The following is a 15,648-nucleotide window of genomic DNA, read 5'->3' as shown; positions in this document are numbered from 1 at the left end:
TTATGCTCGTTGCTCATCGCATGCAACGGGAGGGAGGGGCTTGGCGATGAAGGTGGGGACGTCGTCGCCGGCCATGACGACCACGACGCGAGGTTCCATTTCCAGAGGGACGACCACAGGCTTCTCGGCCGTGCATGGCGGCGTGGAGTCTTCCTCGGACGACTTGTGGCGAGTGCAAGCAAGCACGAGGAGTGCTACGGCGATGAGACACATCATTGCTGCCACACCTCCGAAGAGATACGGGAGTGGAGAACGCCATGGCTGCAGTCCTGAGGAGGGGGATGATGAGCTCGCTGCAGGCCTCATTTATCTCACCCCCACTTTGTCTCTGCCGATGAGTAGATGATGAGCTGCCGGTTGAGGAGAGACGGTGTGGGCGAGAGTATTTATAGATGGAAGGAGAGAAGGATGCAGAAGCCAAAGTTGGTCGTCTGCTGGTGGGATGTGGAAGCCACCAGAAGCTCAATGGCCCCACTGAGAGAGAGAGAGAGAGAGAGAGAGAGAGAGAGAGACTGCTTTAGCACGCTTAAGGTTTGGAATGGACGGTGCAGGAAGCAGATGGCATTTTTGTTGTGGGCTCGAGGAGACTGTAGCAGCCATGGCGATAGCTGAAGCTGGTGATTGCTTATGCTGAGTCTTCTCATCTTCCATGGCATTCCTTGACATGTTGGAAGAAGACAAGAGCCAAGTCCTGTTGACTGCTGCAAGCATGGTGTCAAGCAAGTCTCAGCTCACTACCTCCTTATTAGACATCCATCGGATCAACAACAACTGCCTCAAAGCATAAGCATCTCGATCTGGAACAAAGCCATCATCACTATTTCCTGCAATAAAGCCAAATCTATCATTGGAGTTATGATCCAAACTCCATCATAATTAATTTTAATCTACTCTGCTCTTTCCCATTTGACTCTGTGAGAGAGTCACTAACCTTTGATTGAATTCATTAAGTAATGAAAACACAGTTTTAGTAAATTTAGAAGAAATAAAATATAATTATGTATTATGTTAAAAAATGGAAAAAAAAAATATGATAGACGAAAAAAGGAAGACAATAACAAAAAAAAGATGATAGGCTTTTCTTTTCTTCCATCTTTGCAATATACAAACTTAAATGCTCTCGAAAAATATCAAATGTTTCTAACTATAAATAAAGAGTTGAGAACATTTCAATCTTTCAAAGGTTTAATAGTTTAATTAGTGAACCGAATTAATCGAGACTCCACATTTTTGGTGGCATATAGTCTTAAGATTTACTCACACCAGATTAAACTCTGCCTATATCAATTGCATGTCAAATGTTATATAAACCATTAGCCATCATCAAATCCACAAACAGATAAAAGATCTTCTAACAAGAGCCAATTATCATACATTTATCATCACCTCCAAGTTCCAAACCAGAGGTTTAAAAGACTCAAATACAAGAAAATATGGATTAGGTGTACAAATTAGAACAGACTGGGGTAGTCAAGAGTTAAAAGATGAAAAGATACTCTTGGATGTAGTTTTCAGCATAACTGTTAGAATAGAATATAAACAGCATAACTAGCAAAAACTGATTGTGATATCTACCATCTGATAATGGATTCAGATGGATCAATCTTGTTTGTCAAGCATAGCACTCCAATAATATGTCTGATGCACTTCCAAGTTCCAATATCAGGATCGAGTCAATGAGCACTTGATTTGATTCTTCCTGCTACTTCAACCAATGATAATCTACCCGTCGATCACCTTCGCATTTGAAATATCAATTTCAGACAACTTGAGTCACCACCAAAAGGCGATTCAATGCAAGAATATGAGGAGTCTGAAACAGGAAATCACCAACAGAAAGTGGCTTTCGACGTAAAGGTTCATTACGATGTTTAGCTCATTGGTGACCATGCACTTCTCTTTGTTTAACAGTCTGGGTTGATAGTGATTAACGTCGAATTATATCTGAACACAAAGATGATACATCAGCATATAGTCACATTTAAGGTAAAGCATATCAGCTTTAGGCATAATTCAGGAACAATAAGAAATGACAGATTAGAATATAGAGTAAAAAAAGCTACCAACACATAAATCAGCATTTGAGGAATATATTTTTCTTTAAAGAATTTACTACTATCTTCGATGAAGAACATGGAACAGAAGATTTATACACACTAACAGAATAAAGACAGAAAAAATATAAATCATACTAAAAAATCTTTCTTGCAGTTCTTCCACCAGAAATGCTCAGATTTCTGAGGAGACTGAATGACTACAGTATCTAAGGACTGCCATACCTGCCAACTAGGAAATGCCAAATATCCATCAACAATATAATGTAAAAATTCTCTCCAAGATGAAACTCTTAACTCCAATTGATTTTTTCTAGTCCAGAAAAAGAAGAAACAGTTACAGTCCACTCAACAAATGAAGAACAAAAAAAAAGAAAAAGCTTTGTGGATGACCTTTGTTTTCCATACAATACGTGGCAGTAGAGATGTAGCTAAGCTCCATATGGTTAATTTCTGCCATTTTATGTCAGCGTCAGATGCACTACAGCTGCATCGACAGGTCGATAAGCCATGCATCATGTCAGCCGGCATGAATGATTCACCTGCCCTTAGGGCTTCTCCAACACCTAGCTCCATCTTCATACGATAAAGAAGAGGTGACCAATCTTTGTTTTGGCATGAACAATTTATCTTTCTTCTATTTCACGCGAGCTATCTTCTGAGTATGCAATGGCTGGAGAATCAAACCAACGAAAAATGGCAAAATTATAGTGAATTAAGGGGAGCTGGCCTCTCGTCTTTGCCATGACTTTGTATAAATGACTTGTCAAAATCTCAAGTGAATGATTTCATTCTTTAACAAATGGATGTAAAATTTTATGGAAAACTGGTTCCTTTACGAATCACTTTCTGATGTGTTTGATAGGAAACAAAAAATATATATTTGTGAATATACCTGTGATGACTGAACAAATTGGTTCCTTTACAAATCACTTTCTGATGTGTTCCTTTACAAATTGGTTCACTTGCAAATAATTCTACACGAATGCAGATATATTTGTGATGATCATCACAATGGCTAATGCCCAAGTCATAGAAACATGTAGAGATCTATCTGAGACGTGTTCTAGAGCAAACCGAGAGACTGGAGTACCTTAATGATGACCGAACAGAGAACAGACACAGATCTCGTGCCTGATCAATTCCGACTGCTCCTGGGATTGAATGATCACTTCATTGCATAGGTTCCATCACCTGATGATGGAAATCAAGCAACATCAGCAAGATCACAGGTCAAAACATCCAGGAAAAAGAAAAGAAATCCAACAAAGTACCAAATTATAATGTAGCATCGAACTGTTACATTTTGACGTGATCAGCAAAACCTAATCGATTAAAAAAAGATAACTTTTTTGCGTAATTTATCAAATACATAAACAAAGATGAGCATTCTACCCAAAAAGAAGGCAGACGGCACAAGGAATAGTGCGATCAGATGTGGGAGGGTTTGTTGGAGTCCAAGAAAGTACCGAATAATTATGTGCAGTTCGAATTTTTGGAATTTCCGGGCATTAACAAAGCATAACGATTAAAAAGAATCATTTTTGGGCGCAATTCATCGAAACGTATACAAAGAAAAGAAATGCACCCAAAAGAAACGCAAACCGAACTAAATAAGAGATCGATCACATCAAGATTCGACATTTAGTAGTGCGATCAGATCTGGGCAAAAGAGCTGAGATGTGGGAGGGGTTGGTGGAATTCTTATCGAAGAAAGTCCCCAGTTGTTATGTATAATTTGAATCTTTGGATTTTCATGGGATCAACAAACCTAATCGAGTAAAAAGAATAATTTCTCTGGCGTAATTCGTCGATACATATTTACAGAGATTATAATTACACCCAAAAAAGAGGCAAACCAGACGAAATCAGAGATGGATCGCGTCAAGATTCAACAATCGACAAGCAAAGAGTAGTTCAATCCGATCTATGGCGAAAGACCTGAGATGCGGAAGGGGTCGATGGCCTTCTCGCGGACTTCGGCGACGACCTCGCAGACCTCGGGACCGCTTCTGGTTCGAACACCCGTCTCCGTCGCCGTTCAACGCTGGAGCCCCGATTACCGAGTATCGATATCATGTTCTTTCGCACCCTATCATGCACCTGTGTCATAGTTGGAGAGCATATGGGGCCCACAACCCATACAAGGGCGGGTGGGAGAGGTGAGTGTAAGAAGCGTCGCCAAACGAACATCTAACTTTTCTTTTATAGGTTTTTAGAATTTTATGGGCAGATTAAATTTAGAAATATTTTTTTTTGAAATAAGTTTTAATATGACATATAAACCCCATCAAATATTGTTAATCTGTTTATCGTGCATTAAAAAGATTAATGATCATTTAACCAAAGGAAAAGTCACTACTATTTATTGGACACTATTTGTTTTTATCTGAGATTATTTTTATAAATGATAAAAAAATTCATGAATCAAATCTAATTAAAATTATTTTTTTTATGTATATAAGCTGTGATCGATTATAAATAGAATATAGATTAGTTTGATTTTGAATATAACTAGTTTACTTGGACTAAATCAATTCAAAAATTTTCAGAATATATAAAATATGATTTTTTTTTTAAAAATAATTATGATAATTTAATTATCGATATTTAAGATTTTTTTAATTAATATATGATCAAGTAACTTTATCAATAACCAACCCAAACTTCTACAAAATCACAAGACATGGTTCAAAAAAATTAAAACCATGAATATGAGGGTGTCATCCAATTAAAAAAAATCAGTAATGTTTTCTTTGACAAAATGCTCAAATTTTTTAAGGTAAATTTCTAAAAAATGTATTTTAAAAAAATTCTCAATTAGCACTCCAATTTTCAAAAATTTTCATGGAGTATTTTTAAAAAATAACGATATTATCCCTATTGATCATCATCTCCATATAGCATTATTGCCTTCACCAAGGCAACGATGGACGGAGAGACATCTCATGTATCTTTGTTATCACACTCATTTTTCCTTATGCGAGGGTCATAGACCAGAACGTTGGTCATAACTCCCTCTTTTGCTCATAATTTTTTCATCTATTCCTATGTTGTTGGTCACTTGGGTTACGGGCAAGGGCAATGAGGTGGATTCGATAGGAATCGATAACGTTTATAGAAATAAAGACGGATATGATAGAATATACAAGAGAGAATATAGGAAAGGATAAATTTTTTTTTTTTAAGCTGAGGACATATTTAAAAGTTGGGACGTTAAAATTTATCAAAAACTAAATAATTTTCCGAAATTTCATCTAATATTTTATAAATGTCACATGACAGTGAATTAATTAGGAGAACGGACACATAAGCCACATTGGGTTTTGGAGCACAACGGATTTCCGTACACATAAGCAAGCGGAGAGAAAGAGCGACCCAGATATGCTGACGATTCAGATTCCGGGCGGCTCGAGGTTTGCTTCGTTTTCTGCCCGACACCGGAGGAGAGGCCTTTAAAAACCCCTCGTCATCTCTCCTGCAGCAGCAGCAGCAGCAGTGAACCTTCTCCTGCCTTCCTTCTTCTCTGTCCTTTTTCAGTCCGAGTAAGAAAGGGTTTCCCCTGCAGCTCTCTCCGAGGAGTCTCATGGAGGGAGGGGTTGGCGCGTCCAGGCCGCACTTCGTCAAGGCGTTGATCCCCGGGTTCTCTAAAAGGATGGTATGCTCTTCTCGTGGGATCCTACTGGAAAGAGAATATAAAACAAAGAATGTATATTTTCTTTTGGTCAATGCATCAGAAGTTTCTTCATTTCTGAAACAAGAAAAAAAGAGCATTTTTCATGGTAGATGATGATTCAGTACCCTCGACACAAAAAGAAATCTTGTAGTTTGCAAAAGAAAAATGAAACTTCAGAGATCACAGATTAATTTCCCTAAAAAAAGGAAACAAATATTGCAGATTAGCATATCTTTTAGTATTTCTACAGGGAAGATAGGTGAAATCACAAGAACTCCAACCCAAAGAATCATAGTTTTTCTCTCTTTTGAGGAAATCAGAGCATGATAATCTGGTGCTCTTGAATCAGTTGCGATTATTGCATCAGAAGAAATATTTAGGTTTAAAGAATGATGTGAATGATAGAATTTCTAATCATATTTTGATTGAAGGTCTGGGTGACTGTGATGGTGAACTCTTCTAGAGCCTGGATGCATGTCAGCCAGCCTCTAGTAAAAGTTGATGAGTTTAGATTGTTCTCATAGTTGTCAGATGTCATGATCAAATGCAAATGAATCCAGGCTGAGGCTGGTGAGTCAGCACGGCTCGGTTCACTGACTCACCAGCTCGGTCCACGGGTCGATGTTGAAAGTCTTCTGTCGGTTGAGTTAGATGCCTAGGTAGGCCAGGCCCTCGTGACGAGGTGTTGATCAGCGTTTCTCAATCCGGACGTCGTCTGCGTTGAGCAGCGTCTCTCCGTTCCCGGGTTGGTTGATAGCTCGTCTTCATTCGTTGGATGGCGATTCCCATGTCGAGGTGCTCGTGGCTCGGGGGTGGCCACTTGCCTGCAAAAACAGCTTTCGTCGGGTGATTCCCGACTTTGGCCCCTCCGACGAGCAAGTCAGTTGTGGGTTGAATTGTTTGTACCCCTCCCTGATCGGATGCCGGCCAAGAGCTTTTATACTATTGTATGAGGGTCGATCGTACGCGGGTTAGCGTGGTGGTACGCGGGTTGGTGTGGTGGTACGTGTGTTAGCGTGATAGACGTGCTGAGCAGCTCCTTGGTACGGTCTCTGACTCGACGTGTGGGGGTGCTCTCTTTGTTGATTCGGCTGTAGCGCGATGTGGCATCGGCTGTGACGTGTCTTAGACCCAAATTATGCATTGAGTTACTTTGTCATCGGTCACCCTTCCTGGCATTGGCAATTATAACATATAAGCAATTTATATGTTAGATTAATCCTGCACAGTGAGTTACTTTGTTCAGTTCCATATTTTGCTTTCTTCAGTTCTGATACCGGTATATATATGCTAATAATTGTGCTGGTCCAAATTATGGCACAATGTGTTCTTCAACACAAAAAGAACTCTGTAGCAACATAACTTTTCACTCTTACATTGCAGCTGATTCCTCGTCACTTCACCGAGCGTCTTGCGTGTGAGAACCATCGAACGGCCACCATTCTAAGCCCTCTTGGCAAGTTTTGGCATGTTAGTATTGAGAGAGATGGGCATGATATGTTCTTCGGTAATGGCTGGAAGGAATTTACTGAAGCCCATGACTTGTGTGTGGGTTACTTCCTGGTGTTCTGCCATGAAGGCAACATGGTTTTCACTGTCAAGGTTTTTGATTGGAGTGGTTGTCTTAAGGAGTATAATGAGATTGCAGGCAGATTCTCAGAAGAAACAAAAACAACAGTCGAAGAAGATCAAGCCATTGATAATGCATCAAAGAGTGAGTTCATACTTGATACTCCTTATCGGTGTTTCTCATTCTGATCTATCTATTTGTCAGCTCTCTCTTTATTGGAATGTATCAGGTGATACACGGAAGGGAGTAGATTCTGATAGCATAACAAGTAAGTTAAAGACTGATAATTTAGAATGCTCAGATGAGGAGGAGGAATCTACTCCATTTTGAGAAGATAGATATACCTTGTCATCTCCAGTACAAGGCAATGGTAAGTGTTTGATATCTGCCTAGCTATTGGACTCGGTGAAGCTTTTAGCATCTCTAACAATGATATGTTAATGCAGGGTGTTCTGTAAGCTTGCTGTATGTTAATGCAGGCCCTCATTCTGGTACTCAAGGAGATTAAAAAAATGGGGAAAGCATTGAGAATATTTGATGGATGCTTTGTTTTGTTTGGTCTTGTATCCACCTATATCATCTTCTCCGTTTCTGCCTTCTCTGAATCATATTTGAATTGAATGTAAGACATGAGAACATCTCATCATTCAGCAAAAGTTGAGAGAAATGTAGTTGTGGCAATGTTTCCTCTTTACCATGTGAACCGGCTCTTTATGCGTCCATTCAAATGCCCTCTTCCTTGCAGTCTCGGTGCCTGATGACACTCTGCAGGTACTTTCTTTTCACTAGCTTTAGCTCCATCTTTGTTTGCTGAGATCAAAGAACAGCTTCCCAAGCTTGAACAATCATTGCCAATCACCATGTAACACAAATGAGGAGGTCATGCATTCAATCATGACAAGAAAAAGAGTATGGAGAGCAAGATCCTCCTAATGAATGCAAGAGCATGTCGATATAATTAAGATAAAACAAAAGCCATTTTTTTACACCTGAGTGTCCCAAGCATGCTCTACAGGAAGTGATGCCTTCTATAACTAAAACTGCACGAGCAAATGCTCAGCCAGTGTAAAGAACTTATTCCGACAGAACAAGTATCTTTATGTGGAAGAAGACCAAAGTAAATTGGAACCCACAGAATAAGAGGAGGAAACAGGTTACTTTCGCTCACTGTAACGCAGAATGCCATGTACGTCCACTATGCCTGGAGGAAATACTGGATCATTTGCAGCTCTTACTGCTACCTTGGCAACGGCGGTAACATTCACTGGAGGTGTTAAGAGAGGACCAACAAGTGGGAGGCGATTGAGTGGTTTGGCATGCTGGAGCACCTGCAGAGCACATAACCATGTCATTTCATGTTTTGGTTTCCATCCACATCACAAATGGAAAGATGATGGGATGTACCATCTCCAACGGTGAGCCGATGAGTCCTAGAGGTATCTTCATACTCCCAACTTGGCGAGTCCCATATATAAAACCTGGCCGGAGAATTACCCCTGTATGAAACAAATTTTGGAGGATTTTATGGCTGTGGTAAGCTTCTAATATGAACATGCAGAGTCTGCTGGGTTTATCCAGAAGTCAACATCACATGCAGAATAAGTAAATCCTTGAGACATACATTATCAGTTCAAACATTTATTTCTGAATTAATGCAACTAAGAATAGGAAGGCTAACCTCCATATGTAAACTTTGTCAAAAGTTCTGCTTCAGCAGCTCTCTGTGCCATAAAAACACTTTAGTTGATGTGAGAAGTACAGCATATTGCATTAAAGCACTCATAACTAATTGGATAACTCTAAGGAGAAGCTCACATATAATTAAGCAACCAGTATTTCTCAAGATGTTTCTCATCAGGCTGTACTAGGATGTGTGTTCCTCTTTCACAAGTTTTTACATGTGCTTTCATGTGCAGCTCAAGTATATTTTTTTTTACATGTATATTTTTCTCAGTTGGTTCAACTCAAGTTTTGGTCTAATACTATAATCAGACACCAGTCATTTTATTCTGCAATTTCTTTTAGGAAATTCCACAATTTTCACAGCAGTGTTCGTTAATTAATATAAATGGATAAGGTTTGAGTCATCTTATACTACCACTTTAAAGCTCCTGATAAAGCAGAAAGATATATTTGACACAATTAATCATGTTGATGTTGGTCTTCGTTACTTGTCAGATTGGGAAAGGCTGATTAACAAACTAAAGCATGCTTCACCAGAAGAAAGAATAGATCTGTAGTAGGCAACATAATTAATTATTTACAACTAATATTAAAAAGATACTAAAACAACGAAAACATTTACCTCGAGATTCATTAATTATATAAAGATGAAAATTTCATGATAAAATAATCATGGATTTTAAAACAATGATTGCCAAGATGATCAACAGGTATTACCATGGGTAAAAATATCGATGCTAGAAGGTACCAACATACACCACGCTTAACCCATGCTGGAGGTGCTAACATATGGTATGTCATTTTTGGGCCATGCCGACTGACAAAAGGGCATGCCAATAGGCACATCATGAGATGAAGGGTACCGATACCCTCATGTTATGATACAAAATCCTTGAAGTTTGCATTCTTTTTAATAGAAGAAAGAAAAAACAGACACACCTTTCCCTCGTAATACCCTTGCAGAAGATAATTTACCAGACCAAAATCAGCAGCCGAAATATAAACAAATCTTTTTACACCTGCTCAAGAAGGAAGGAGTCAGTCAAACCAAGTTCTGGCTGGTACCATACAAGAAAAAAAACTAAGAGCATTAAGCATTCACAATAATGTCCTGCAATGAGGCAACCAGTGCCGAGCATAGTGAGAGTAAATACTAATGCTCTGAAAAAGGGGCAAGTAAATAAAGATACTACTTTTTGCAGAATAGTGAATGTATAATTGGGTTGCAATAACCATGATAGCAACCAGGCTCCTTTATCAGGATAAACCTTACATGGCCCAGTATTATTGAGTCAAACATTTGAAAATAAATAGACAAGAAGTGTGCAGGCAGAACTTCTTCCTTAGATGAGACATATTTGTAACTTTGTCCAGTAAAATTGTAATTTTCTCAAAATGATATAAGCTTATCGGACATAAAGCAGACATAAATGAGGATAGTTCTCCCAAAGAAAGCATAACAAATTTTGGCAACAGAAGCTGATTGAAGCCTGCTTTATTATTCCCGTATGCAGAATGATATAGATATCAGAAGCACTAAACAAAGATTGTGCATGTTGATACAAAGTATCTCCCCGACTAAATCTGAAAAGCAGATATTATGAATTTATGATAAGGAACTCTGGCTCCTAAAGTGTAACAGAACATGAAAAAATTCATACTGATTAATAATTATGCAGAAATACAGCATAGTTTGGCAACTAGCTAATCATCTAGGTTACTAATTAAATTCATGTCACTTATTAAATTCATGTCACAGTCTTCAAACATTAAATTCCTCAAAACAGTTCATTTTTTTTATCATCTAGGTTGTTTACTCAGAAATCTATGATTACTGAAACTAAAGAAACAGTTCAAGAATATTTGTTACCAAAGAATAAATCCCAGAAGATAAAATGTTATACCTTTTTCAGCAGCAGCTCTGATGGCATTGATGTTTGAAGTCCCATTGATCTTGTACATATAAGAATTTGATCCAAAGCCTCCAACACAAGATATCTGCAAGAGTTTTTCTTAAATTTACACTGATAGTGCAAGAGCTAATGTGATTGATACAGCTCTAATAATCTACAAAGGCATTACTTTATACACCACAATTTCAATTTCCAAAACGTACATGATCAGCCCCAATATCTGACTATCTGTACACAAAATGGTATACAAGGTAAACTAATTTCAAGCAATAATTACTCATGCCACCCATGTTGGCCAGTGTCTACCATATCAAGATGATGTTGAACACCAACACAAACGAACATACACAGGCGTGGATTGGCACAGTTCCTGCACCATTTGGCATGCCTCTCATGTTGAACTCAACTGAATAGGAAGATTTATGACAGAATGTCATGGCTTGGCCTACTGATACTATACAAAAACCATTATGAGCTCACTCATTTATTTTTTATCAACACTGTTTCAGTCTGCTGACATTTAGATACTATTGCCAGTACATATATGAAAGGACCAGTTGGCACCAAGATGACTCCCTAGCCGTGGGAAATTTACAAAGGCTCCTGATTAATTCACTTAATTGAGCCAATCGATGGCATAGTAGGAGTTCAAGTAGTTAAAGGCATCATGCACCCACGTGCCAAATCTTTAACACCGTGAGGATGGATTGAAAACTTATTGACAATTCAAGTCTCTTGACCTGATTCCTCATTATTGTTCATTCCTACCATGGATTCAATCATTTATTATTTGATAACTTTCCAAATGCATTAAATACATGAGGTAACTTAGGTTACTATTTAAAATGTCATGTTAATGTGCTCAAGTAAATGGATTATTGTTTCTTTAATTTATGGTTTACTTCATCTCATTTTGGTTTTTTCCTAATCATATTATCACTTAAACACATGAATCATGATAAAGTCTTTAGTGGCATCTTTATCAGAATATGCAATACTGAAAAGATGTTATTTTGCACATATATGAGCATACCCCTAGTTACATAAGACAAGGAAGACAAGCATAGGAAGAAAATTGAGGTTGTAAAATTATTGAACATTCACTTATGAAGTGGATAATCTCACATGGAGGTGTGGGATGGTAAGAGCAGATGTAATATGTGAAGGCCCATCCCTGGCTTAAGCTTTTGAATTTAGTGGTGCCTCTCATCTGTGAATCCACACTTCACCTGCTGATTGTTTGGGACCAACCTCAATTTTTGTAAGAAAGCTGAAGAATCGGCTTGGATGACCAAAAGATTACTGGTGATTGGAGTAAAACATGGCATACAAGAGAAAAAAGATGGCAGCAACTGACATACCAAGAACCAACGCCAAGCCAAATGGAAAATCCTGGTGTCAGGCCATGTCAAGGGCCACATAAGAGGAACTTGCATGGATGACTCACACAGGGGAGCTTGTCACATTCTGTAAAATGAATAACCACACAGAGAGGTGCAGGACGATAAGGGGACACAACATGAGAGGGACCATAACTCATTGGTGTAAGCTTTTGAGTGGCGGTGTGTAAGAACTACAAACCCCAAATTGCTGCAAGCCATTTTCAATGCAGCTCTCTCCTAGAACCAATTTTGTAAATCACATTATTTCACATGCCAGAAAACCTGTCAAAGACCTGGCATGACTAATGAAGAATGAAAAGGTTTGAACTTAAGCTCTCGGCATTTTCGTCAAGTGATGGAAGCATGAGCAGATATTAAAAATCAATTTGTCCACTACAACGTTCAGTATTTTCGGGGGGGGGGGGGGGGGCGGGGCGGGGAGGGGAGGAGAGGATGGGGGTTGGGGCGGGGAGCGGCATGGGGGCGTTTCATGACTACCACAGTTGTTGCAATCATCATGGTATCTACAAGTGATAACCTCATAGCATAAAAATGAGCTTCATCAAACACCATTAGCAGAACAATCAAAGTTTGGGATATTTTTTGGGAAGGAAAATGTGCTCTATAATGCATGAACATAGCCCATCATATGAAATGCATAGTTATTTTAACATGTACTTGTACCAGAGGAAGCCACAAGTTTGCATTGTTATATTCTAGAAGTTCAATCATTTTGCATTGGAAAAACAAAACTGTAAGTAATCTCAGGCTCAAAAATTCAAGTTAAAAAGTATATAGAACAAAGACTTAAATAAGCAACACATACCACAGCAGTCACATCATTCATAACATCCTTCCAAGATTCAGGTACGAGAAGACTTCCTGTCAAATAGAGATTATGTCTCAGACAACTGAACCAGATGTAATTTGAGAGGGCAAATTCTTTTTTTCTTTGGTTCCGAACCTTGTAGCCATTCAACTTTATCAGCCCAAGATTCACGTATTGATGACCTTCCAGATCTGAGGAATAAAAATTATCAAATATGAAGTTCTTCTCATAGACAAGCTAAATCTTAGATTTATTAACATGGGACTAGAATGCTTAACATAAATTGTAGACAAGATAAAAGCATGTAAAAATCTGAAATGATTGTGAGAAATTTAAGTCAATACAACATATCAAAAAGGAAAGACATATCAAAGTAATAAAGTAGAAGGTTTTTAATTGATTACTAACTTCTAATAGTTTCAATACATGAAACATAAAAAACATCCAGGACTTTCCATTAGTTTTGACAAGATTGAGGTGGATTTGGGATTATTCTGGATTATAAATGACTGCATTCACTCAACAATAAATAATGAAAATTGGACATGTATTAAGCATTCAATACGTGACATCCAGTTGCATTCCGTTCAACTACAACCACACAATTTTCTTAAACTTCTCAAGTGTCTCAATGTTACAAAATGAATCCTCTTAACAAAATTAACTACAAACTGAGTCATTAACTTCAAAAAAATCAAGCATACAACAAGAGGTAACTTACAAAATAAGTTGTAAGTTATCCACTGAACTTCTTATGAAAAAACACAAATTACAAATCGATCCAGTTATATCTGACAAATGAGTGTTTTTGTCTCTGTGTTACTACATTAAATAGCACAACTTTTTTTGTAAGCAGCAGATATCTCCTTTACAAAGGAAGCTTTCAACATATGATATTTCATGTTTTTAGATCTTTATCGGAGAACATGATTACAAATAAGACCAAATTTTCAGTTGAGCATAGAAAAATTCTCAAGAACATGGAGAGGAGCTTAAAAGTGATATTGTACTCACTAAGTGACACACATGAAATAGCAAAGTTAATCGTATCATTATAAAATGCATAAGGTGGCATTCATGTGATAAAAAAACTGCATCACCAGAAAGCTCTGTTTTCTCACCGTTGGGAGAGTGCCTGTGCTTGTTACTTCTGTGTATGCGACACATCAACCATGATGACACCACATAAACAAACATGGTCATAAGCAAGCTTTAAAAGCTGACCAAACTTAGCAAATAAAGGTGGTCGAGTTACTCAACCTTTGAAAAAGGAGGTTATTCACTCAAATTCTGTTTGTGACACATTTTCTTGTCACAAACAGAGTTCACATAGTAAGTAACAAAATTAGCCAGACGAGAAGCATGTATCCATCACCAAAAAAATTTCCTCAGAGAATCACTATTCCAGGAAAGCTAATGGAGAGGGTGATTAAACACATACATTATGCAACAATGAAAGTTCCTTAATCAGGAAACTTGGCTCATGAAAATAAAGTACCTCATCACATTAAAATAAAATGAAGCTGTAAGCATAGAGAAAGCATAAATGTGCTTTACGTGTGATGTGATAAAGAAAGATTACTTGAAAACCTAAAAGGACAAACTACCCTAGATGCCAAGACTACCACTGCATGTGTGGAAACAAAGCACCTGCTAAGACTGGAAACAGACAAGCCTTGATCCAAAGCCTCTTTGCAAACATGTGAGCCAACAAATCCATTACCACCCAATACAAGGAGCTGCCATTAGAAGCACAGAAATGGTAAGAAAAAACTAGCACAAACATAATATTCCTAATAAGCAAGAAACCAGTTGAGCATGCAATCCAACATCACCTTCTCTGATGGAGGAGGAGGTGCTTTTACCGTTTCTGCTTCCTCCACTTTAAGAGGCTCATCTACACGATTTGACTCGGTTGACAACAATCTTCCATAGTTCAACAAACCTGAGGAACTGTTGACATTTATCAAGAGGAGAAGGTATCAGCATCTTACCTAAACTAATTCATCCTATAAGCACAATGAAAATATACATCATCAGTTAGCAAAAAAGAGGAGGGGTTTCTAATCATATCCCATTTCAGGGCGATAACCCCTTCATTACTTGTTACATGACAAAGACCCTTCATTGCGGACTGATCATACAGTCCGCAACCGGTTTTTCTGGTACAAAGATTAGACCGACACTTGCAAGTAAGTTGCTTACAGCGCGCGAGAGACGGAAGAGGGCGAATGGATCAGACGCGAGACGATGGCGCTCATTCTTGGAGCCCTAATTCTTCCTTCGTTCAGGGTTTAGAGGCGGAGAGGGGGAGGAGGGCGAGGGGAACGAGTGCGAGGCAGGCAACCCCTTCGTCGTTGGGATTCGAGATGCTTCGTGGTGATCGACCCGCGGCTGCCTTGGGCCTTTATAGTGAAGCGGCTGCTCGGGTAGTTTTGCGGCTTGATGAGAGAGTTCTCGGTGTGTGGTCATCGACCGGCGTACGCGGCACCCCCGCAATGCATTCAGTTGTAGGCTTCGTGGGGCGTGGTTTAACGTGTT

General features: G+C 38.6%; 3 protein-coding genes and 1 long non-coding RNA gene across 10 annotated transcripts; 1 reads left to right on the top strand and 3 right to left on the bottom strand.

Moving 5' to 3' along the window:
- Positions 1 to 306, bottom strand: LOC135597944 (protein GLUTAMINE DUMPER 5-like). The gene has a single exon (XM_065091452.1). The coding sequence runs from the start codon at positions 304 to 306 to the stop codon at positions 1 to 3; it is 306 nt and encodes a 101-aa protein (XP_064947524.1).
- A 1,029-nt stretch (positions 307 to 1,335) lies between these two features.
- On the bottom strand, positions 1,336 to 4,186 carry LOC135598047 (uncharacterized). 4 transcript variants are annotated; one of them, XR_010481481.1, is made up of 5 exons: positions 3,996 to 4,186; positions 3,148 to 3,248; positions 2,950 to 3,031; positions 2,280 to 2,727; positions 1,336 to 1,944 (listed from the first exon to the last, which is right to left on the bottom strand). It is a non-coding gene; the product is annotated as an uncharacterized LOC135598047 (long non-coding RNA). The 4 variants fall into 4 exon arrangements; XR_010481480.1 differs by lacking the exon at positions 2,950 to 3,031 and having other exon boundaries at positions 2,280 to 2,367; positions 2,448 to 2,727; positions 3,996 to 4,177; XR_010481479.1 differs by lacking the exon at positions 2,950 to 3,031 and having other exon boundaries at positions 1,336 to 1,737; positions 1,831 to 1,944; positions 3,996 to 4,173.
- A 1,176-nt stretch (positions 4,187 to 5,362) lies between these two features.
- On the top strand, positions 5,363 to 7,903 carry LOC135584382 (putative B3 domain-containing protein Os06g0632500). Of its 4 annotated transcripts, none has more exons than XM_065092825.1 (5): positions 5,363 to 5,549; positions 5,623 to 5,712; positions 7,114 to 7,444; positions 7,530 to 7,670; positions 7,747 to 7,903. In XM_065092825.1, exons 2-4 carry the CDS (start codon positions 5,641 to 5,643, stop codon positions 7,628 to 7,630), a joined length of 504 nt encoding a protein of 167 aa, XP_064948897.1. In that variant the 5' UTR covers positions 5,363 to 5,549; positions 5,623 to 5,640; the 3' UTR covers positions 7,631 to 7,670; positions 7,747 to 7,903. The 4 variants fall into 4 exon arrangements, with proteins under 4 accessions (XP_064948897.1, XP_064948898.1, XP_064948896.1 ...); XM_065092826.1 differs by having other exon boundaries at positions 5,363 to 5,552; XM_065092827.1 differs by having other exon boundaries at positions 5,366 to 5,470.
- Positions 7,904 to 8,233: 330 nt separating this feature from the next.
- On the bottom strand, positions 8,234 to 15,602 carry LOC103993805 (uncharacterized protein At1g32220, chloroplastic). Its single transcript, XM_009414001.3, has 10 exons — positions 15,313 to 15,602; positions 14,943 to 15,060; positions 14,758 to 14,846; positions 13,243 to 13,298; positions 13,105 to 13,160; positions 10,888 to 10,981; positions 9,923 to 10,002; positions 8,979 to 9,021; positions 8,705 to 8,796; positions 8,234 to 8,628 (listed from the first exon to the last, which is right to left on the bottom strand). The coding sequence occupies exons 1-10, from the start codon at positions 15,366 to 15,368 to the stop codon at positions 8,455 to 8,457; spliced, it is 858 nt and encodes a 285-aa protein (XP_009412276.1). The 5' UTR covers positions 15,369 to 15,602; the 3' UTR covers positions 8,234 to 8,454.
- Between the last annotated feature and the right edge of the window lie 46 nt (positions 15,603 to 15,648).

Source organism: Musa acuminata, chromosome BXJ2-1 (assembly GCF_036884655.1).
Source record: "Musa acuminata AAA Group cultivar baxijiao chromosome BXJ2-1, Cavendish_Baxijiao_AAA, whole genome shotgun sequence".
Lineage (NCBI taxonomy): Eukaryota > Viridiplantae > Streptophyta > Magnoliopsida > Zingiberales > Musaceae > Musa > Musa acuminata.
Note: the sequence above shows the minus strand (reverse complement) of the source record. Positions and strands in the feature narration are given on the sequence as shown.

What these genes read in the sequence shown, in the direction of transcription:
- LOC135584382 (XM_065092825.1), top strand. Translation starts at nt 5,641, where the DNA reads ATGGAGGGAGGGGTTGGCGCGTCCAGGCCGCACTTCGTCAAGGCGTTG. An exon ending in CCGGGTTCTCTAAAAGGATG is followed by an intron (nt 5,713 to 7,113) that starts GTATGCTCTTCT and finishes CTTACATTGCAG; the next exon opens with CTGATTCCTCGTCACTTCAC. An exon ending in CATTGATAATGCATCAAAGA is followed by an intron (nt 7,445 to 7,529) that starts GTGAGTTCATAC and finishes GGAATGTATCAG; the next exon opens with GTGATACACGGAAGGGAGTA.
- LOC103993805 (XM_009414001.3), bottom strand. Translation starts at nt 15,368, where the DNA reads ATGAGCGCCATCGTCTCGCGTCTGATCCATTCGCCCTCTTCCGTCTCT. An exon ending in TAAAGTTGAATGGCTACAAG is followed by an intron (nt 13,161 to 13,242) that starts GTTCGGAACCAA and finishes TCTATTTGACAG; the next exon opens with GAAGTCTTCTCGTACCTGAA. An exon ending in AAGGGTATTACGAGGGAAAG is followed by an intron (nt 9,022 to 9,922) that starts GTGTGTCTGTTT and finishes TTTATGGCACAG; the next exon opens with AGAGCTGCTGAAGCAGAACT.
- LOC135597944 (XM_065091452.1), bottom strand. Translation starts at nt 306, where the DNA reads ATGAGGCCTGCAGCGAGCTCATCATCCCCCTCCTCAGGACTGCAGCCA.